This window comes from Carlito syrichta, unplaced genomic scaffold, assembly GCF_000164805.1.
Source record: "Carlito syrichta isolate Samal-C Ts95f unplaced genomic scaffold, Tarsius_syrichta-2.0.1 Scaffold289529, whole genome shotgun sequence".
Lineage (NCBI taxonomy): Eukaryota > Metazoa > Chordata > Mammalia > Primates > Tarsiidae > Carlito > Carlito syrichta.
This window is the reverse complement of record NW_007233625.1, coordinates 357,424-379,956: the sequence shown is the minus strand read 5'-3', so window position 1 is coordinate 379,956 and position 22,533 is coordinate 357,424. Positions and strand designations below refer to the sequence as shown.

The 22,533-nt window shown below is 43.1% G+C and overlaps 1 protein-coding gene and 1 pseudogene across 4 annotated transcripts; both read right to left on the bottom strand.

The window, feature by feature from the left end:
* Positions 1-118: 118 nt before the first annotated feature.
* Positions 119-19,207, bottom strand: WDR61 (WD repeat domain 61). Of its 4 annotated transcripts, none has more exons than XM_021710531.1 (11): positions 18,939-19,207; positions 14,552-14,602; positions 13,858-13,885; positions 11,876-11,981; positions 10,976-11,148; positions 6,996-7,144; positions 6,666-6,759; positions 5,780-5,873; positions 3,460-3,552; positions 2,106-2,184; positions 119-399 (listed from the first exon to the last, which is right to left on the bottom strand). In XM_021710531.1, exons 2-11 carry the CDS (start codon positions 14,561-14,563, stop codon positions 310-312), a joined length of 918 nt encoding a protein of 305 aa, XP_021566206.1. In that variant the 5' UTR covers positions 14,564-14,602; positions 18,939-19,207; the 3' UTR covers positions 119-309. The 4 variants fall into 4 exon arrangements, with proteins under 4 accessions (XP_021566206.1, XP_021566205.1, XP_008052509.1 ...); XM_021710530.1 differs by having other exon boundaries at positions 19,045-19,201; XM_008054318.2 differs by lacking the exon at positions 18,939-19,207 and adding an exon at positions 17,582-17,695.
* Positions 11,332-11,663, bottom strand: LOC110595327 (annotated as a pseudogene).
* Positions 19,208-22,533: the final 3,326 nt, after the last annotated feature.

Here is a 22,533-nt window from a genome sequence, read left to right as displayed (position 1 = left end):
CAAGTGCCTGGCCCTCTTCAACTCAGAAGCAGAGATTCGCTCTTAATGTCAATTCCTCTCACTACTCCACTAGTAACAGGGCAAATAAAAAAGCAGCATATTCAAGAACACAGGCATGTGCATTAAGAATGCTTTATTTATGTTAAAGTATGAACAGCGTTTCCATAAAACATGAAAACATATATCTACAAAATTTAAGTCTCTGCTACAATAAACACTCTATTCCCTTTAAACAAGCCTAGAAAGGTAGTAATGTCACAGTCAATCTGTACATTCTCTTTGCAGCATGAGCCTGGAAGACTTTGGTGTTTAAATGGGACAATCATAGATGTGAATTTCCTGGTCATCTCCAACAGACACAATTTTTGAGCCATTTCCATTATATTTTACTCCCCAGACCTGTAATTAAAAAAAAAAAAAAATCCTGCAAATGCCTTTATTCTTTATAAGGAATGTTTAGGAAATGAACATCCTTACTCTCTTGTCATTACTCTGAATCTAGAAAAACATTGTGACGAAGATATTCTTGTACTTGCTAAATCAGCAAGAATGGAGCCTTTTCTTCAACCAAGCATCTTTATTTATCTTTAATTACCATTCTCCTTCCCTCCCAGACTCCAAAAAATTTCATTTTTAAATACAGTACTCATTAAGATATCTACAATCCTTTCAAAGAGTCAGAATCTGGGAAAATCTAATACCAGGAAGATGGAATCCATAGGGGACCAATACTTATGCTTCCAGGAAGAAAAAGAGCCCATACCTACCCCCGAGGTCACTGCCTACAGGGAAAACTGAAAACTGCCCACCAGACTCCCTGTGCCCACTGCCCGCGGCCAGTCATTCTCACCCTGTCATTACAGGCCCACAGAGCCTGCCTGTCCCCAGGAGCTAGACAACATGGTGCTGGGGACCATTGATTTTATTCGCTATGTGTGAAATTAACAGATTCACACCTCCTTCCCAGACAATTGATGTGGCTGGAGTTTCTTTAATCAGGCATAACTTCTTGATTATCAGGAGGAGATTCTGGGCAGTCAGCCTGTCATCCCAACCCTGCGACAGGTGTCTAGCACTGATTTTAGTGTTGTGATTTTGCCACACAATGGCCTCACTTCTACTTCGAACATCTTCCTCTGAAACAGTACCACAATGACACCCACATACAAGTCAGCACAACTAGCCAGAACCTACTCCCTGAGTAAAATGTTTAAATCCAGAATTGGTATCAAAAGTCCCTTAATTGTACTGGCTATACTTCAGGGGTAAACAGAAAAGTGTGAGCAGGTATGTCAGGTAACTTCGAGTTGCATTCCAAAAAGAAGAAATATCTATAAGATCATCTAAAACATTTCAAATATGTTAAAAGTCGATTTTACACTGTCATGGGCATTTTGTCGTTCATGTTTAGTTCCCTAAGACCCTTGCCACTCAAAGGACCAGCAGCCTTGGCCTCACCTGGGAGCTTGTTAGAAATGCAGAAGCTCAGGCCTAGTGCCAGACCTGCCAAATCAGAATCTGCAATTTAGCCAGATTCCCAGGGGATTCACATACACATGACAGATGGAATAGTGTTACACCAGAGGAGAATACCACTTCATATTCACTTGGCAAAGATAAAGACTAGGGAGAACAGTTTTATCTTAAAGATTGAAACAAAAGTTATCAATATCACTAAAGCCAAAAGACTTTTAAGAATATCCAGCTTCTACCATATTTAAAAAAAAAAAATCACATCACTTCTTCGGACAGTTCCAAAAGTGACTGTTTAAGCAACAGAAGCATCTGAAGAGGAAGATCCTTACTGAGCCCGCCATGGCCCAGCAGCACCCATGCCACCGGCACCGCCTACACCACAGAAGGCCTCTAGTGGCTGTGCGGCTGACACCGTGTACTCTGGCCTGTGTAGGGCAGGCCTCACGGCTGCTGGGCTGCACTATGGACCGCACAAAGGAAGGCCCACTAAACAGGCACCCAAGCAGAACAGCTCAGACCCAGATCTACCAGACTCCAGAGCTCCAGCTTGCAAGGCTAGGAAAAGAAAAGCGTTCTGGGACAGTGATCAAACAATGCCAGCAGTCTAAAGACAAAGGGATTATCCATACCTGATCCTGGTGATCAAAGAAGGTGTGAACACAAGTCCTCGTTCCAACATCCCAAACTTTTACACTTTTGTCAGATGAACTATTTTAAAAAATGAATATCAGTATGAGAAAACAGTTTTCAGACAGACTTGAAGTTAGAAGGAATTTGACCAAAAATCACACACTCCTTCACTAGCTTATATTGTTTTTTCTTTTTGAGTCAGAGTGCAGTGGTATGCTCACGGCTACCACAGCCTCGACCTGCTGGGCTTAGGCGATCTTTCCACCTCAGCCTCCTGAGTAGCTGGAACTACAGGGATGCACCACCAAACCTGACTAATTTTTTGATTTATTGTAGAGATGAGGTTTTGCCATGTTGTCCAGGCTTGTCTTGAACTCCTGGGCTCAGGCAATCCTCTCACCTCAGCCTCCCAAAGTGCTGGGATTAAAGGCATGAGCTACCATGCCCAGCCCATTCTTCTAACTTCAGAGGCACCCCCGGTGTGGGTGATGGCCAGAATGCAGCATCACTTGTGGCTTTTCCTCCTCACAAGACAGCCATTTTCCTGTAATTCTGAGCTGCCTGGCCCTCATACTAAGTTGCTGTCAAACTTCTATCTACTTCTGGGCGAGAGGGAGGCCTATTAATTCTTCAAAACAAAGGCTCTCAGGAGGCATCTGGAAACCACTGTGCAGTACCTATAAGTTGTCAGTCTCATGTTTTTCTGTCTTGGCCATCCTGGGCCTGAACAACACTGGAGTCTATAAGCACAACATTTACAAACACACTTACTTGTTTTAGTTACTCTTGGAACACAAGTAGAGTAACTTTGGTAGAAGCCTAGATTTATAAAGAAAAAACGAAGAGTGGAACTATTCAAAAGAATTCACCTTTGTTCCAGCTAAGGCCAACTAAGGTCACTAAATACAAATTTTAAAAACTGCCACCTATATAAAAAAGGGCCATATAGTCTTCAATTTTTTATTTTTATGTTTATTTGTTTATTTATTTTTGAGTCGGGGCCTTACTCTGTCATCCAGGCTGGAATGCAGTGGATGATCACAGCTCACCACATCCTCAACCTTCTGGACTCAGGGGATCCCTCCACTGGGAAGGATTAACTGGGACGATAGGTGCATGCCACTATGCCCAGCTAATTTTCTGATTTTTTTTGTAGAGAAGAGGTCTTGCTATATTGCCTAGGCTGGTCTCGAATTCCTGGGCTCAAGCAATCCTTTAGCCTTGGCCTCCCAAAGTGCTGGGAATACAGGTATAAGCCACTGTGTCCAACCAGTCTTCAAATTTTAAGGCAACCAAACAGGAAGACTGCCTCATCTTCCCAGCATTTTAGAAACTACTAAGAATCATAAGTACCTGGAAACAAAGTGAGTGTCATCAGGACAAAACGCAACGTTTAGCACCCAGGAGGCATGGCCACTTAGCGTGCCGGCCAAGTTGGCGTGTTGTCTGAAATGGAAAAGGGTCAAACAAAATGGAGATGTTAATTTTTAGAATATCATCACTGAAGCAGAAAGTATATCACTACTTCTGCCCATAATTGGCTTGAATCTGCTATCCTTATAATGACCATGTTACTACATCAAAAACTCCTTTATAAATTTTATTTTTTAAACTTATTTTTAATAGAGTCTCACTCTGTCACCCAGGCTGGAGTGCAGTGGTACCACCATGGCTCACCACATCCTCAAACTACTAGGTTCAATCCTGAAGTGCTGGGATTACAGGCGTGAGCCACTGCACCTGGCCAAAAGTTCCCTTTTCAAAGTAGCATCATATGCTACAGAGACAAATTTTTAGAGCAGCATTAACCCACAATGTATTGACAGCACCACAAGCCAAGAATAAGATGTATAATAAGCAAAGAGCTTAGAAGCTCAATATAAAGAACCACACTACTGAGGCTCAGCAAGCCAAGCCCTGAGATGAGGAAACAGAACCAGCAGGGATGTGGCCATCTTAGGAGAGCGGCAGGTCGGATCCTGTCTGCACCAGCAACCCTGCCATACAGGCCCAGTGCCTCATGCCCAAGGAAAGCATCAAGATGTACTCTCGACAGATATGGGTACAGAGACCACCTCTAACCTAATCAAGAACAAGGCAGGTCTAATGACTACAGCCATTTTCACATTTTTAATAAACATGGAACCAAATCACCTATGGCAGGAGAACAGCACTAAGGCCTGAGGTCCGTAGTTTTACCTGTGAGACAGACCTCAGTAGAGTGGAGAGGCCTTAGTTAGGCGTCAGGAAGGGCAGCCTTGGTGGCATGCGGTGGGATCATGCGAGGTAAAAATCCTGGGTCTTAGTAAAAAGATCAGTGATTTGCCAAGGGTTCAAGGGGAGAAAGGGATGAACACAGGAATTTTAGGGCAGCAAACCTACTCAGGATGCTACTGTGATGTTGGACACATGTCATTATATATTTGTCCAAATTCACATAACACACAACACTAAGAGTAAACTCTAACGTGAACTATGGACCCTAGTTAATAACGTATCAATATTGGCTAAAAAAAAAAAAAATTCCTGGGTCTTCATTCAGCACCACCATCTTGGGCAGATCCCTTGTTGCAGTAAGGGGACACTAGTCTGTACTGCCACTTCACTATTGGGAGGGTCAATATAATAGAAGCAATGAAACTCATAAAATAGTCAGGTGTGGAAGGAATGGCTACATCTATCCTGGCTCTGCTCCTAACAGGCAAGTCCAGCTCCAGGAAGACACTTCCCTTATTTGGCTCTAATGCCAAGGCTGCAGTTCTAATTTCATGTCTGACGACCTTTGGCCATTCAACATCTGCCATTAGTAGGCTAAAAGGAGTAGTGTTCCTACTCCCAAAAAAATTCTCAGAGGCCCCTGAAAGGACATGCACGGGATGGCCCAGGACGTGCAGGTGGAGGCAATCTTGGCACCCATTCTGGGGCTGAAGGTGTGACATATGAAGTGGTTTAGAATGCCGTGTTCAGGATCAACGAGCCAGAGGCACTCCTGGCAAGAGAGCTGACCACAGCATCAAGGACACATGTCAAACACAACCCAGGGGATACCTCAGAGGGAACAGGAGTGGCAGCTGGGAATGATGGGAACAAGAAGAGAAATGGCCTGCACAGGCTCACAGAGAACCATAACCTGAGGACAGTGAGCAGCTCACGTCGACATTGGCAGTCAAGAACCAACAACACAAATGCTCCCTGTCTAGACCTGCAGTACGGAGGCTTATGAACTGACAGCTTCCTATCTAGGGCATTGGAGTATCTTCTGGAATAGCCATAGGGCTAAAAAACGGCTGCTCTAATTTTTTACTGTCACTCAGGGCCAGCACAGCCTCTGGCTCCATTTCTTCCTCTGTATTGTACTTACCTACCCCAAAGAATTCAAAATCAGCACAGCCAAAAAAGACAGGCTGCTTGAGAAAAAGTGGCAAGTACCTGATCCTCCCAAGGAACCCATGAATGTCTTCCTCCACGCCACCCTCAAGGACACACGCTAAGCTCAAAGACAGGGGTACTGAGAGGGGAAGACTGCCTGGGGAGATAAGGGTGGTCTGATGTGTCCTGAGCACAAATCTTTGTAGACCCAGAACAGAGTGTAGCACACTCCCTACAGCTCCCCCAACACAACATGGGCATCAGCAGTCAGCGAGATGCCTTTAGTCTCAACAAGGTAACTTACACATCATAGATCTTGATGTAGCCATCATCTGAAGCAGTGACGAGAAGCTGAGAGTCCGGGGAAAAGGTCAAGGAGCGAATGGGCATGGCATGGCCTGAAATCCACAAAGGCCCTTGTTAATCTGGTGAACCCATCTCTTCACATGGCTTCCCACTGACCATGCCCTTTTTAATGACCACAAGTCACAGAGTTGGACAAGTCACTGAGTTGAACTGCCCATGAGTTTCAGTCAGTAAAGGGAGGCCACTGACTAGGCCCTTTCTCTGAATGTTCTAGAAACATCCACATAATGGTAGCCTTTCCTCCCAGAGCAATTTCTCCTTAGTTCTCTTCTCTGACCTCAGCATACATTGCTTAACAAACACTCCTCTGCTACAAAGATGGTAAAACATGGAAATATGCATTGCTTCTGATTAGAATTCAAGGCAGTATAAAAGCATATGTAATAAAATCTCCCTCCTACCCTACCTCTGCCTGTTCTTTAACCACCCAGCCCTCTTGCCCAGAGGCCACCCGTGTGGAGGGTGGGCATGAGACATGCATTTACCTTCAAGTTAGCAACAAAAAGGAGTTGTTTTCCAATCACAAAGTTCTTTAGAACCAAAAATGACAGAAACCAGACATTCATATAGCTAAGATACATTAACACATAAAAGTTTTGTTCACCAAAATAAGCATGTGACGCTGTAACAAGAACCAATATATCTAGGTTAAAACTACCTAGTAACAAAATTAAAACCTGGAGGGCATTTCAGTTTTCCAACTGAGATTGATATCTTATACATCTAATGCTCATTTGCCACGTAATGGCATTTTAATAAAAGAATAATTCTTCCTTTGTGATCTGTGATAACCCAGTTTGTAAAAGTAAGATGATGAGCTATACCTTCCAGTGTGTGCAGAAGTTTTCCAGTTGCAATATCAAAAATATTGATGATTCCATCTATGGCTCCACTGGCCAGATATTTCCCATCAGGACTCTATTCAGAAAACATAAGGAAAAATGAGCACTGTGAGACTCCATGTTGTTAAGTTATACCTACTAACACAAGCAAACATTCTGCTGGCCACAGGTCTAGCCGGTTGGCTGGCAAACCACACCAGTGAGACAGCAGCTGCCTGACGAGACCAATGCAGAATCTGTGCCAAAGACCACTATGTGCTAGAAGGGTAAACCAAAATAATCAGAGCAAGTTAAGAGAGCAATGTTTCTTACATATGCAATACTAAGAATGAATTTTCCTCTTGTGTCCAAAGAATATTCCTTTTTCCCACTTTCCACACCAAATATGTTCACTTTTCCCACATGAGTTCCTGTGGCCAGATACTGGGAATCAGGGGAAAAGGCCAAAGTCCAGGCATCCACTGAACAGAAAAAAAAAGGAAAAAAATACAGTGAGAAAAGATCTGACCTTAATTACAAAAACTAAAGTTTTACCAAAAGATACATTTTTTAAAAAAAAATTGGAGAAACGTGTTAATACAGAAAACTATGTTGTAAAGATGCTAACTCTTTGCCCAGTTTCTTAATTTTTTGTTAAAAATTCAGGGCAGTACCAAGCATTAGTTGGATGGTGGATAAACCAGAACCCTCATAAACTGATGGGAAAATAGTACAGCCACTTTGAAAACCAGTTTGAATTTCTTAAGTGAAAACGAACACTTATGATAATATCTAGCAATTCCACTCCTAGATAGCTACGCCAAATAAATGAAAACATACATCCACACAAAGACCAGTACACTCATGTACACAGCAGCTTTATTCATAATAGCCAAAACCTGGAAACAATCCAAATGTCCATCAACTAGTAACTGGATAAACAAATGTGATATACCCTTACAATGGACATCTACTCACAATAAAAAGGAAGAAATCCATGCTACCACATGGATGAACCTCAAGACATTATACTAAAGAAAGAATGAAAACATATAATACAATTCTACTTACATGAAATTTTTCAAAAAAGGTGAAATGGTAGAGACAAAAAGCAGATCAGTGGTTGCCTGACACTGGGGGGTAGGGGCAGGGATTGCCTATAGGTGAGCATGGAAATATTCTAAAACTGAATTGAGGCGAGTTGCCGAACTGCAGAAATCTACTCAGTGAACTTTAAATGGATGAATTTCATAGTGCAAGTATAGAGGTAAAGTTTGACCTCAAGCTATAAATAGAAATGTGGCAGAAATACTTGTACATAAAACTATAATATGACAAGGTATTTACTACAAATTAATAAAGAATAAGGAACCCCTTTTTTAAAAATTAGTTCTTAAGTTATACCACACATTTTAGTTAAGAGCTCAAGAGTTCTATCCAAGTATTATTTATGCCTCACAGTGCTTCTTCAGTCACACTCATATGCAGTTGGTGCACGCACAGGTACTGCAAATGTTCATCTGGACCACTGATGTATTTTATCATTTTTTTCTCAGCTTCATGGGAGCCTCTGCCCTTCAGAGGCAACCTTACAAGCTTTGGGAACAGGGTCAGGGCCTAGAGGCCAAGAAGCAATCTTCTAGTCTGCTCTTCCCAAGCCCACTCTTACATGGGAACACTCCTAAGGTCCTGCCCCGTCTTGCAACTGCCAGGAACAGTGCTGGTCAGATCCAAGGGAAGAAAGACAAGGACTCTTTCCCAAGTCACCTTCCTCATTCCAGGAGCAGGGCTCAAAGAGGTCATGACTGCGGCCCTCTGCTACCCTTTTTAGCTCAAGGGACAGTAAAGGTGGGGAGGCCTCTGAATGTGTCTCATGGTAGACAGGGCTCCAGCACAGACAGGTAACTACCATATCTAGGATGTTTTAAAAAATATGTCTTTAAAATTTCCACACACATATTCAAAGCAATAACAACTCACTTAACTCTATCTTAGAAAATGTCATAGAAATTACATTCACTTCAAAAGTGCTCAGTTAACCAATAAGACCTGCAAAAGCTTTAATCAACCTCTCAAATAGCTGTTTTTAAATATCTTTATTCCCAAATGACCACAGCATTTATTCCAACAGGATTGTTTCCTTATTCCTATTATAATTAGCCATTTGCGGGGATAATAATTGCTAGAAAACCTGTTTTTATCCTCATAGTTTAATAAAATACTTCTATATTATTTTTACATTTCCTTATTCACTGTTTTGCAATGTGTAACTTTTAGTACCCAATGTCCTTATGCTCAAAATAGGAGCAATTTTTATCCCTCTATTAAACCTTGTACTCTAAGATTTCATTTTAATATTTTCCTATTAAATATTTATTTTAATCAGCTCCACTCATCACCCCAAGAGCTGCTTTTCTTTGCCCTTGGGCATCCTGAGTACCTGACATTGGGAGGCCTCTGTATTCCCAGCTTTGCTCTCCTTCACTGCTGGCTGCTAGAAAACTGCAGCTTGGTTGGGCTGAAAGCATAGGGTCTTCCCCTTCATTTTTGCTTTCTTCTGTTTCCCTGCTTTCTTCTCCAGGATCTGGGACTTTCTCTCTTCTTGTTTTCTCTTCCTTTTGTGGTGGTTCACATTCTCTATGTATATTTTCAAGATAGGTAAAACTTAAGTGTCCATTTTCCCTATATTCATTAGTCTGAAACTCAACAAAGGAGTTTTACCTTCAGATGAATTCAGCTGCTCTTCAGCTGTCAATAGCGATGCTTGTTTTTGTTACTTGACCAAATAGCCACTGTTTAATGGTCTTATCTAGTTTTGTGCACAGTTCTATCCAAAAAGAAGATAAGCCCAACTCCTTTATTCTTCTCAGTATATTTTTCTTTCTAAACAGTAATAATAACCCAGTACAAGGTACTGCTCGTCAAAGAAGGCAAGTTGGATGCATATGCCATCCTTTTACTTGAACTCAATCCAGTACTCATTTCTTCCACTGCCATGTGCCCAGGGCCATAACAACCATGCAGTGTTAGTGAGGGAGGGCCCAGGTGCCTGGGATTAAAAGGCAGCAACAGGGCTGCCTCTTCCTCTTCTCATGACCCCTCTTGCATATCCGAGTCTTCATAGACTTCACAGGATGGTTTGAGGACCCAAGTCCTCTGGAAGTAACGCAAGCAGGGTAAGGGCACATGCAAAGACAACAATCTGGGGAGCCTATGCACCAAAAACTGTGATTCAGTGGTTCCAAAAGGCAGACTGGCATGAGTATTCTTTAAAAAATTTCCAGTAGTAAGAACCACAGACGAGGAATACTGCTTCAGAGGGGAAATACACTATGTTTTCCAAACAACCCAGACTCCTTACAAACTGGGACAATCATTGTTTTCAACACAGGAATGGCCTAGAGTGGCTACTGAGCACAACGGATAGGTAGCAAATCCATCCGGGCGCCAATCACAGGAGTTAGTTAAGCTATGTTATGCCAGTCACCTATGCAACCTTCTACAATCAACCCACAAAGGGGTGTGCCAGAGGCGCCAGGCTACCTGTACCCTCTAGCGGCCACCACCCATTGTGGCAGAACAGGCTCTGCAGGTGAATGCTATGCAGTCATTTACAAGTAACCACAGGGCGCAAAGGAATCCTCAAGTGTTGCACTGCTTGTTCCACATTAGTCCGGTCCACTGACATCATTAATTCCCATCATGTCAGATGATGTTTATCAAGGCTGATGGACAAGATTATAGTGTCCTACAGTACTTTAAAAAATCAATGACTTTTTCTCTTAAAAAGTTTCTTATCTATCACGTACTAGAAATCAGACCCTTCACTCAAAATTAGTAGCGATTACTACAACACAGAGCTATGAAGACACACTGCTTTACATGCGAGGCTTCTATAAGGCAAGGAAGGTATCGACTCACAATACAGCAAATAGGGAACCTTTAGCATCATCCAAATACAGGTCCACAATCCCACATAGCTATTCTGAAACCCAAAAAGCTCTGACAACTGTTTGTCCATAGGTTCACTACCAAAATTCATGTGGCAGTAAAGCCTGATCTGAAATTACATGTTTATTTATTTGTTTCTCTTAATGTAAATACCCAAGTTTAGTTGTAGAAACCTAAGTTTATGATGAGGGTGCTGTACCTAACCCCACTGAAAACTTTATGTGACATACAGTTCATGCCATGCCCCCATATCACCCATCCCAAGACCCAGAAGTTCTGACCTGTAAAACACATCTATCCCTAAAGGTTTTGGAAAAGGGATTATGAACCTCTATTACCTCCCTTAAAAGTAAAACTCTTACCAGGTCCTGCATCTATAGACTTTATCTGTTTGCCGTTTTCCAAGTCCCAGAGACGGATATGAGCATCAAGAGAACTGGATGCAGCAATGGGCAGGGTGTGGCTGATGTCCACAGACACCACCCCCAGCTGATGTCCCTCCAGACTCCACTGCAGGTCCAGCCTCTCATCACGCCTTCAACAGGGGACAGAGAAATGGATATCTTCAAACACAACTCACTGTACCTCGTCCCTGAAATTCTGGGTCCCTGTGACTATGCATTATCAGTGGTCTATGAAATACAGAATTAGAAAAGAACTGATGAGATACAGAACACCAAATGCTGCGAGGGTTTCACTTTGTGATTTTTTTTAAAAGCCACTTTTATTTATTTACTTTCCATTAGTTTAAATTCTTGAGGGGTACAGCATTACACAGATTCTGTGTCCAACGGCCTTAGCAGGAAGGTTGCTTCGGAATTTGGCACAAACTATGCCACTGTTTCCATGGGCCCGAGTTACCTTTCCCCATATTACTCTGGTTTTGTTTTATTTGCTGCCAGTAGTCACTGTGTTGTTCTTTGCTTTACATACATAAGCACATCCCTTGCCCAAATAGAATTCTGTTTCATCTTGGGCATAAACACCTTCAATTTTGAGAAGAGCTGTGTACTCCCTTTGGTTCCAGAGACCTCACTTATAGCCAGCAAAAATGTGATTTTTTAAAAAGAAAACACTATAGGACTTTAACACCAAATAACAGGAAAACAAGTGAGAAAAAATAAGCTGCCATTTTATATCACCATATTGCTGTTGCTTTCTTTCCTAGAAAAGTTAATACTTCCCTGATTGCAACTTGAGCCCAGAAACAAAACCCTAGCGCCCACTTTTCCAAGGCTGGGTGCTACAGAAGAGATGCTCACCATTTCCAGACCTTCACCAGGTCATCCAGGGATCCTGTGACCACTGTCTCAGAGTTTTCCTTCTTGTTCGTACCCCAGGCAACTGACCAAATGGCATCATCATGGGCTAGAATGGAAAGTGCTTCGTTTAGAAAGTTTTCATGCATGCAACTTCTAAGTTTAATGTGACAAAGTAAAGCTGAAATGCTGTTCAACAATTCGTATCTGCTATGCTGTTTTCCAAAGCACTTTCCCAGAGTTTTTATTGGAATTTTTGGGACACATATGAAAACTGGAGGCTCTGAAGAAGTCACTTGCCCTAAATCACATTTGCCAGGTAAGAAGACAGCACCAGAATAAGCCAGGTCTTCAGATTCCAAATCCAGCGACCTTTCCTTTTGCATGCTGTCTGGCATACAGCAGTCCGGAATGGCTATCACTTGATTAAAACAAGTAAAACCAGAGAGGAACTCCTCTCCCCTAAAAAGATCTAAACTTGCTAAGAGATATGCCTTGGAGATCTCTGGAAACTAGCAGGCAGTTCAACTGTAAACAGCACAGGTCTAAAAGTAGACACCTAATATAGCCTCCATACATAAACTGCCTTTCACTACAAGCATCTTTATTACATTAATGGGCCAGTTATTACATTATAACAACTCTATGACTTAGGAACTATTGATATCATCTTCATTTTATAGACAAGGAATCAGAGGCTTAGAAAGCCTAGGAGCTCACCCAAAGTCACAAAGCTAAGAGACAGAGCTAGGATTCAAATCCATCTCTCCATTAACTAAAGTGCACTTTAAATCTACGTCTGCAAGCTGTATGTCTGGTGGGGGCCACACTGGTGGGTCTGCAGACCTGGCGTGGGTATAAAATTGCAACAAGTGCACATGGAGGTTTTATCCATGCCTGGCAGCAATTCTCCAGGGTGTTGCCAAAATAATGAATATAAGGGCATTAAATTTACATAGCTGTGAGTTGCAAAGAATCATGGCTTCAATGACAATCCCCACCTGACCCAAGCCTGCTAACGTGCCACCTGGAACGGCATTAGCGATACACAAGGTAGTTGACTGGTGTGCCCAAGTAGCCTACTAGTTATCTAGACTAGTTAACTTGGAAAGAATGCTTTTGGCTTAAACTTTAGACTACCTAAATGTCACCTACTTAGAGTGGAAGAGCTTTAAAGTACTAGGCATTCCACAAGTTTCTCAGGCCTTCCCTAACTCACCCAGGCTAAACACTGAAGAAATGCATGAGTAGCTCATGCATAAATGCTTCTCTTTGCTGTAAGTAGAGGACCCTGTGTAAAGACTCCAAGGCAGCCGGGCTCAGTGGCTCAGCCTATAATCCCGCGCCTCTGGGAGGCTGAGGTGAGTGGATTGCCTGAGCCCACGGGTTCAAGACCCGCCTGGGCAACAAGACCTCATCTCTACAATAAATAAAAAAATCAGCCGGGCGTGGTAGCACATGCCTGTAATTCTGGCTACTTGGAAGGCTGAGGCGGAAGGATCGCTGGAGCCCAGCAGGTCGAGGCTGTGGTGGCCGGGAGTGGCCACTGCACTCCAGTCTGGGCGACAGAGTGAGACTCCAACTCAAAAAAAAAAAAAAAATACTCCAAGGCAAGTTATGAGCTGAGGGCAGGTCACTTCGCCTCCTAGATGAGCTGTCCTCAACAGAGTTCTTGGGCACAAAGTGTTTCCTTCTTCTATCCTGGCAGCTGGGAAGCTCAGTGGTGCCTACCTCCGGTGGGAAGGTTTTTCTCAGTCTGGCCCTCTCGAGTCTATCACATGACCCCTGCCATTTCTTTTTAGTCAGTTGCTTAGGTTTTGCTGTTGTTTGTTTAAGTGTATTTGTTTTTGGCTGCTTCTGCCAATCTTTGCAAAGTAAATATACTTGGGAACTACATGTCTGCTCAGCATGATGAAAATCTTAAAGAAACCAGGGACAACACAATGTTTCACAGATGAATGTGCTTGAACAAGCAGGCTACTTACCTTGCTCTTGCTTGAAGAGAATACTGTACTAAAAAAGAACAGAAGCTACATTAAACCCACGGTCAGATTTCAGATATCCCACATTCCCTTCCTGAAGCCTCTTCCCCAAGTAGATATGGTCACTACAGTGTTAGTTACATCCTCTGCTGACACCCTGGTCACCCTGCAAGCTCCACTATTCCCACTCATGCAAGATTTGTACAGTCATACCAGAAAAAAATTATTTAAAAAACTGATACTGCCTCCTTCCCTACTACCATTCCCCTTGGTGGACAAGACAAGAGACTCACACATTATATATTTTTTTCTGCTCTGATCACCAGGAAGCTTGGAGTATAGTTTGCAGATTAATTTTTGCAATTGTATACAACCACACAGCCTGCATAATAACTGGTTAACTTATTATAAATGTTTCCTCTGCTCTGATCTTTTTTATTTTTGTGTACAAAGTCTTTTCAGCTTCCACAATCCTCTCTAAACCATGACTTACATAAACTAATCCTCCTCTGAGTGTTGTACACTAACATACTAGTGCCACCTAACCCTGTGGTGACTGGGCGTCCAGGGTCAACAGATCTTTAGGAGCAGGGCAAGAATTAGATGCTGGTTTCTTGGCTGCATCCCCAGACAACCTACTGGACTTAAACTTGGCAAAGGGACCAACTGATGTTCTTCCCCTTGACATAGGCCTTACCTGGTTGGTCATTTCCTTAACCAAGGATGAAGGACAAAAGGCCAAACAGCTCTGTAGAAACAACACCAGAGTTTTAGTAAGGAGATGTCATCAGGACAGAGGGGGCTGCAGGAGGGTCCCCTTGGCCAAGAAAATACTTGCTAGGGGTTGTTCTGACACCCTTCTCTGGATCAGTCCCTGGGGCTCCCTTCACCAGTCCATCAGACAATATGAAGTTCTTCTTTCTCCCTCTGAACCTAGGGACTCAACTAATGCCTATTCCCATCCCATAGTTTCTTTTTCCTAAGTCTGACTTTAGAGAGTGACTAGTCTCTGTCCCTTGCTGTTCTTTAAAGAGACAAAACCACAGCTCCCTTCATATTTTTTTTAAATTTATTTATTTATTTATTTTGAAGCAGAGCCTCACTCTGTTGCCCAGGCTGAAGTACAGTGGCATGCTCAAGGCCACTGCAGCCTCAACCTGCTGGACTTAAGCAATCCTTCTGCCTCAGCCTTCCAAGTAGCTGAGATTACAAGCACTTGCCACCATGCCCAACTAATTTTTTGATTTATTGTAGAGACAAGGTCTTACCATATTGCCCAGGTTGGTCTTGAACTCCTGGGCTCAGGCAATCCTCTTGTCTCAGTCTCCCAAAGTGCTTGGATTACAAGTGTGAGCCACCACACCAGGCCAGCCCCCTTTTAATTTGAAATGTTATTTATTCAACAAACATGGGGGAGACCAAAGATAGCAAAGTTTTTATTTACATGCAGAGGTCTCAACCAAAAATGCCTTTAAGAGTCAACAAGCATGTAGATAAGGGCAGGGGCTAGGGAGAGACACATGTCCCCAAAAGTCATCAACATCTTCAAGGCCTTAGTTCAGCTAAACACAGACTTAACTTACTTGAAGAATATATTTAGGGCTCAGCAGCTCAGCCTGTAATCCCAGTTGGGGGACTGAGGCGAAAGGACGGCCTGAGTCTGTGGGTTTGAGACCAGCCCAGGCAACTTGGCGAGACCTCGTCTCAAGTAGCTGAGTGTGTAGTGCACGCCTGTAGTTCCGGTTACTTGGAAGGCTGAGGTGGAAGAATCACCAGAGCCCAAGCAGGTCGATGCTGGGGTGGCCATGAGTGTGCCACTGCACTCCAGCCTGGGCGAGAGAGTGAGACTCCAACTCAAAAAAACCCCAAAAAAGAATATATTTAATTTCTCAGGCTACATTAAGGTTTCTCACTTTTGTGTCTGTGTGCTACAGAGTCCTTTAGTAGACTGGAAAAGGCTATAAACCCTTTCTCAGGATATCTTTTAATACAGAAAATATATAGGATTAGAAAAGAAACCACATATAGTGGATTCTCATTATTCACGAGAGTTATGTTGTATGACTACAAACACTAAATTATCAAATAGTGAACCACCGCTACTCTGGGAAACAGAGTTAGGTTCCTGAAAGCCTCTGGGCACATTTTTGTCAATCAGCCAATACTTAACCAGGTTTTGTGTGTGTTTCTGTTTAAAAGTATCTTACTGAATATACATTAGTAATGCATTAGTATTGAACTCATGCCTAAACAAAGTTTATCTAACACACATATTTTCTCCATAAGATGCATCACAGCCTTCTTGAGCTTAGGAACAATAGACAACCCTTCAGCACTATGTTTGGGGGATATCTTAAAGTGGAATCGCTAAGAAAAAGGCACAAAAATGCAAAAAGTGAGGCACCAAAGAAAGCAAAAATGACACTTGTTTACAGTATGTCAGCTGAAACAAGAAGGCATAGGGTTACCTTGTTTGACCTTAGCTGAGAACCTGAGTACCAGGTGACTCAAATTTTTTACCACCTTGCACCATGTCCTCCAAAGACCACAAAATCATTGCAAGTACTGATTTGGGGCTACAAATAAATTTCAGCAAGTAGGTGAATTCAAAAACAAAGAATCCACAAACAATAAGGATAGACTGTCCAAATACAATTTTATCAAAATACAAAAACTAAATTAGTGATAGTATAGCAAGTGCTTCTGTATTAACACATCATATAAGAAGGCCTAACAGTGAGCCTAATTTAAACTACCATAATTTCAAAGTTGTAATGATCATAAACAATATTCTGAGATACAAAAATATCTGCAATTTCTATTCACAACAAAGTCACACTGCTGATACTGTGGCTTGTTGCCTACATTCACAATTGAAGAAAATGTTAAATTCCAGTTCGAGGTTAGGAAACATAAGGACACAGTTTTTCTCTGCATCCAAGTTTGTGGCCCCCTCAAGTCTGTCCTCAGGCAGTTCAGTTAGAGAAACCATACAGTGAGGGCATTCAGATTTAGGTTACTTGCTTTAAATCAGCAAATTCAAAAAGCTGCCAAAGGTTTTCCAAGAATTACAGACAATCAAACAAATGATTTCAGATTAATCCTTCTATGAAGATCTCAATCAGGCTGACAGTGTTTTATTCATTTATGACCAAGAATAGGCTTATGCCCAGAGGAAGAAATACAAAAGGAGCTCAAGTTAGCTTTGCTAACAGGAAGGCATTCACCCTCTGCCTGAGCACAGCCTTCTACCTGGTGAGACACAGGCTTGTCATCTTCCCGGCCAATCTGAGCCTCACATTTAGCAAGGAGAGAAACAAAAAAGTAGGAAGGTTTGCAGTAAGGCAACTTCCATAAAAACCAGTCTCACCAAGACAAAGGTGTGATTCTATCAATAGGCACACATTTGAAGATGTACTATGAATCAAGTCCTGTTTTAAGAATATACATATGAAGGAAGACTCCAAAAAACCAGAATTATCTTTTGGAGGGTGGGCCCCTTGCAGTACAGGTTTCCTACACTAGTTAGGTGTTCTAGGAACCCATCGGCATCAGTGTACCAGCTAGCATTGTTGTGAGAGGCTATGTTTGGCTTCAGTGAATTTTTTGGTGGCAACAGGTGACTAGGTCTTCCACCATGACAACATACCTGCCCACACTGTGCTGAGTGTTCAGCAGCTTTTGACCAAAAACGGCATGACCCCTGGGTCCCACCCTCTCTACTCACCTAATCTCTACCTGAGCAGTTTTTCGTCTTCCCGATGAAAAACAAGTTCAAAGGAAAATGTTTTGCTGATATGGAAGAGGTGAAGCAAAAAATGGCACAAGTACTAAAGGCATCAAAATGGATGAATTCAAAAACAGTTTTGAGTAGTGGAAAAAGTGTCTTGATAGGTGTACTGCATCAAACGGAGAGTGCTTTGAAGGTGACAGAAGTTTAAACATGTGAGAATAAATACACAATTTTTTTACATACATTGTTTTTTGGGGGTCTCCCCCTTATAGATTAGTTCATCGAACCTTCATAACCCCATTTAGTAGGTACAGTAGTCCCCCTACTTTGTCTGAAGTTTTGCTTCCCAGTTTCAGTTACCAGAGGTCAACAATGGTCCAAAAATAGGTGAATACAGTACAGTTAGACATTTTAAGAGACATAGTCACATAACTTTTATTACAGTATACTGTTATAATTGCTCTATTTTATTGTTAGTTATTGGTCATCTCTTACTGTTCCCAATTTATAAATTAAACATCATCACAGGTATGTATGTACTGTATAGGAAAAACACAGTCCAGATGCTCCCTGACTTACACACCTACATAAAGTTGAAAAATTGTCAACCAAATCATCGAAAGTTAAGTCAGGGACCTTCTGTATATACAGGATTGGGTACTGGCTGCAGTTTCAGGCATCCATTGGGGGTCTTGGAACGTACACCCCACGGATAAGGGGGAACTACTGTATTCTGATTATCAGCTCCACTTTCCTAATTAAAAAATGGAGGCTTAGAGAGGTGACGGACGCTTCCTCAAGGATAGTCTGACACTAAGAGGGCACAAACTGTAGTATATGACACCAAGATACATTCGCTTCCTCCAGTCTCTTCTCTCATAAAGATCATTTCAGAGCTAAGAGACCTCTGAGCCCCCTTCTGCCACCTTCTCCCTTTAGGAAAACTTTCCCCTAATTGTCTCAGGCAGGATTCACTGTTCGCTCCTCAGTGTTCCCAGCGAACACTACAGATGTCTCTTTTACAGAACCCACACATGTCACCAGCCCACAATATGACATGGCACTTGAAGGGAAGCGCCCCCAGCCTCTGCTTGTGCCTGCCCCCGACTGGGGGCTCGCCACCTAAGACAGCGTGGCCCACGACTTGAAAACTGCAGTTAAGACAGTCCTTTCATCTACGGGAAACTAGCCTTCATCTCGGGGCTGCACAGAACATTCACAGGACGCAAAAGAAGGCCCCCCACGGGCCTCCCTTCTCTCACTCCCCGTACATTGACAGGCAGCCACGGTAAATGCAGTCACGGCAGCCATCACTCTCGGGTCCCGCGGGCTGGAGCATCCCTGAACAAACCTGCTAGCAAGCTGCTTCCGGCCCGCTCTCGCTCACCCGCCCTCCGACCCGGGCCATCAGCGGCCACAACGACCACCGTCCCCAACCGCCGTGCGCTCCAACTCACCGCTACACCGCCAGCCTGCAAATCCGACGCCGGGCTCGGCGCGACTGCGACGCGTGCTGATGAGCTCACGAAGAGGCGGGGCAGCTCGTCAGACCACGCCCCCAGAGCCCCGGCGCGCGCCGCAGCGCCCCCTGCCGTCGCTACACCGCGCGCGGTGCAGACGTGGAGAAGGATGGGCGAGGAGAGGAGGGAAGAAGCCACACCCTGCTCGTTCTCTCAGAGTCGCGGCCTCTGGGAACTTGCTCCCGGAAGCGCAGAGTTTCAGCTTCCGGCACCTGCAGATTTAGGCACTTGGGTTCCGGTTTCTTTCTTTGTACTCTGAAGTTGGACTTCTGAGGCTTCTAGATGTCTTCTAGAGTTCTGTTACTATTTTTTTTGCTTAAAGCAGTGCGATCGAGCTTTTTCTTTCAGTCTGCAAGTCACGACCTTAGTGTGACGGATATCAAAGTAGTAGGTCGTGACAAGCATTTTAAACAATGGGATGGAAGGGAGGAGACCCTACCCCATCCTGGGGAGGCTGCCCAGGCCTCTCACTGCAAGAGGGAAGAGATGTTTTGGGAGCGGAATGTCTGGGGTTGTCCCTGAAGAGCTAAGCCCTGTTTCAGCTAGTCGTGGGAGAGAGTAGTTTCTCCAGATTGAAACGAATTAAAAGTTCAAAAAGGTTATAGTGGAAGGTGGCAGTCGTGAAGTATGGCCTCTGTGAATGCAAATCCTCGAAGTATCTTTGTCCTCTCTCCTTTTCTGGTAGTTAATGCTTCACAGAATCTCGTTTCTTAGGATTGAGGTCTATGATGATTTCGAAAGACTGTTAGACCACTTACAACTAGATAGCCATCTTTGGGAGTTTTTTGAGAAAGCTGTGTGACCCAGAGGTTTGCTGAATACGCCCACAAATCTCCCAGGGTCCTCAAATTCCCTGAGTGATACTCCTGTCCTTGGAAGCTTCATCTGGTCCCAGTGGATCCCCTGCGTACCACTGACATTGAAAGTTTGGGTCAAAGTGAGCATATTTCAAGATTAGATTGTCAAAATTCTTATATAGCACCTCCTAAAAGTCAAGATATCCTTGTAACCATTCTGGATCTCTCTGACCAGAAAGCATGTGCCTCTGAAGCCCAGGAAGAGGGTATGAAATATATCATGAGGCCAGGGAACTCATTTTCAAACTGGAGGTGATTCCCCTCACATTGACTTAAGTGCTAAATGGACCCTGGTGTTCCGGTATATTTCTCAGGGCTAAATACACAGACACTGACCCTACAGTGTCTGGTTCCTGAAGTGCAGAAAGGACTCTAGTCCCCCCAAAGCAATGACATTTAGCAGTGAAAGAATAAGTGATCTACTGCCTTCCTATACAAATAGTTTGCCTTGGTTTTAACCGGTCTGATCCTTTGTTTTTGTTGGTGAAATTTGTAGGTTTTTGTGGGTTTTGGAAATACACTATTATGTGGCCTCTCCCAAACCAAGATAATTAGGCCATCTTTAACTTTTAGCTTTTAAATATAAAGAAGTATTTTTGAGAAACCCTTACTTTAAGAATGGTGAAACTTTGACTATCAAGTGCTCACAACTATATTATTAAGTGAACCTTAATTTGCGTGATTTGGGTTTATGTGATTTTTTTTCTTTTCTGCGTATTAACTACAAATACTCCACCTCCAGATTATTGTAAAAGAACACTGATCATCTTTATGCCTTTTTTTTTCTTTTTGAGTTGGAAGTCTCACTCTGTTGCCTGGGTTGGAGGGCAGTACTGCAACCTTGGCCTGATGGGCTCAGGTGATCTTCTGCCTCAGCCTTCCAAATAGCTGGAACTACAGGCGCGTGCCACCATGACCAACTAACTTATTTATTACAGAGATGAGGTTTTGCCATGTTGCCCAGGTTGGTCTCGAACCTCCAACTCATCGCTACAGTCAAACCTCATGCCTTGGCCTCCTAAAGTGTTGTGATTACAAGTATGAGCCACCACATTTGGCCTTTTTGCCTTTTGATTTTATCTGTTATGTGAATACTAATGCTTTCTGCTTACTTGCTTCCAAATCAGCTACTATCACTTTCCAGTTAAACCGAGTTTGTTTTGGATAAAAATTCAATTAATCATCTCTTAGAGAGAGAGAAATAGAGTATACTGAGAAAAAAATAAGAGTGCATCATGCATAGTAATATTACATCATTTTTTTTTTTTTTTTGAGTTGGAGTCCCACTCCATTGACCAGGCTGGAGAGCTGTGGCCTACTCACGGGTAACCCAGCATCAACCCCCTGGGCTCTGGCGATCCTTCTGCCTCAGCCTCCCAAGTAGCCAGAACCACAGGTGTGCGCTACCATGCCCGGCTAATTTATTTATTGTAGAGTTGCCTAGGCTGGTCTCAAACCTGTGGGCTCAGGCAATCCACTCGCCTCGGCCTCCAAAAGTGCTGGATTATAGACTGAGCCACCAAGCCCGGCCTACATCATGTTTTGTAAAAACCATGTTTCGTTATGCAGGTACTGGGTAACCAAGGAAAATTTATTTCTGGCTGTGGGTCATGGCCAAGAACTTTGAAAATCATTGCAAGAAAGGCTTTCAAAAGACTTTCCAACTTTATAATTGTATAATTATGCCAGAAACTTTAAATCATTCATTCAAAAACTATTTATTAAGCACCTGCTTTCACTTCTGTGCCCCCCAGAGCACCAGGCACATGAGGTTAGCATCGGGACCTCATGACCTTAGCATTGGGACTAAGCAGGGATAATTGGACTTTTTAAAATGTGTGGACATCTTTGGCTTCTGATAAAACCCATGAATCCTCACTCAGAATAATGTTTGGAAGAAAAATTGTAATTGCTGTTTCAAAAAAAAATCTGTATGAAGTAGAAATTGGTTTCAATAACGTTAGTTGAGAATATGTTCTAGAAAGTGGAGGGAACAGGCCAGGCATGGTGGCTCAGGCCTGTATCCCAGCACTTTGGGAGGCTGAGGTGAGAGGACTGCCTGAGCCCATGGGTTCAAGACCGGTCCGGGCAACTTGGCGAGACCTCATCTCTACAATAAATAAAAAATTAGCTGGGCGTGGTAGCGCGCACCTGTAGTTCCGGCTACTTGGAAGGCTGAGGCAGAAGGATCGCCTGAACTCAGTAGGTCGAGGCTGCGGTAGCCATGGTGTGCCACTGCACTCCAGCCTGGGCAATAGAGTGAGACTCTGACTAAAAAAAGTGGAGGTAACTAGATATGAAATGCTGGCAGCAGTTCAATAGAACAGTCCCAGATGTTTAGTAGAGGCCAACACTTCATGAAGACAAGGCCTTGGCTGTGGGTAATTTTGGACAGTACCTGTAGAAATATTGCATAAACCAAACTGAATTGTTTTCACAGTGGTGTGAAGTTTCATATAGTAAAATTTTTTTTCTACAGGCACTTCTGCTTCACACTAAGAGGCCGGGGGGCAGTGGCTTACACCCATAATCCCAGCAATTTGGGAGGCTGAGGCGAGAGGATTGTCTG

Excerpts from the sequence above, each read along its gene's own strand:
- WDR61 (XM_021710531.1), bottom strand. Across the intron at positions 7,145-10,975 it reads GTCTATAGATGCAGGACCTG|TGGATGCCTGGACTTTGGCC; the intron begins GTAAGAGTTTTA and ends TTTTCTGTTCAG. Across the intron at positions 6,760-6,995 it reads TCATTCTTAGTATTGCATAT|AGTCCTGATGGGAAATATCT; the intron begins GTAAGAAACATT and ends TTTTCTGAATAG.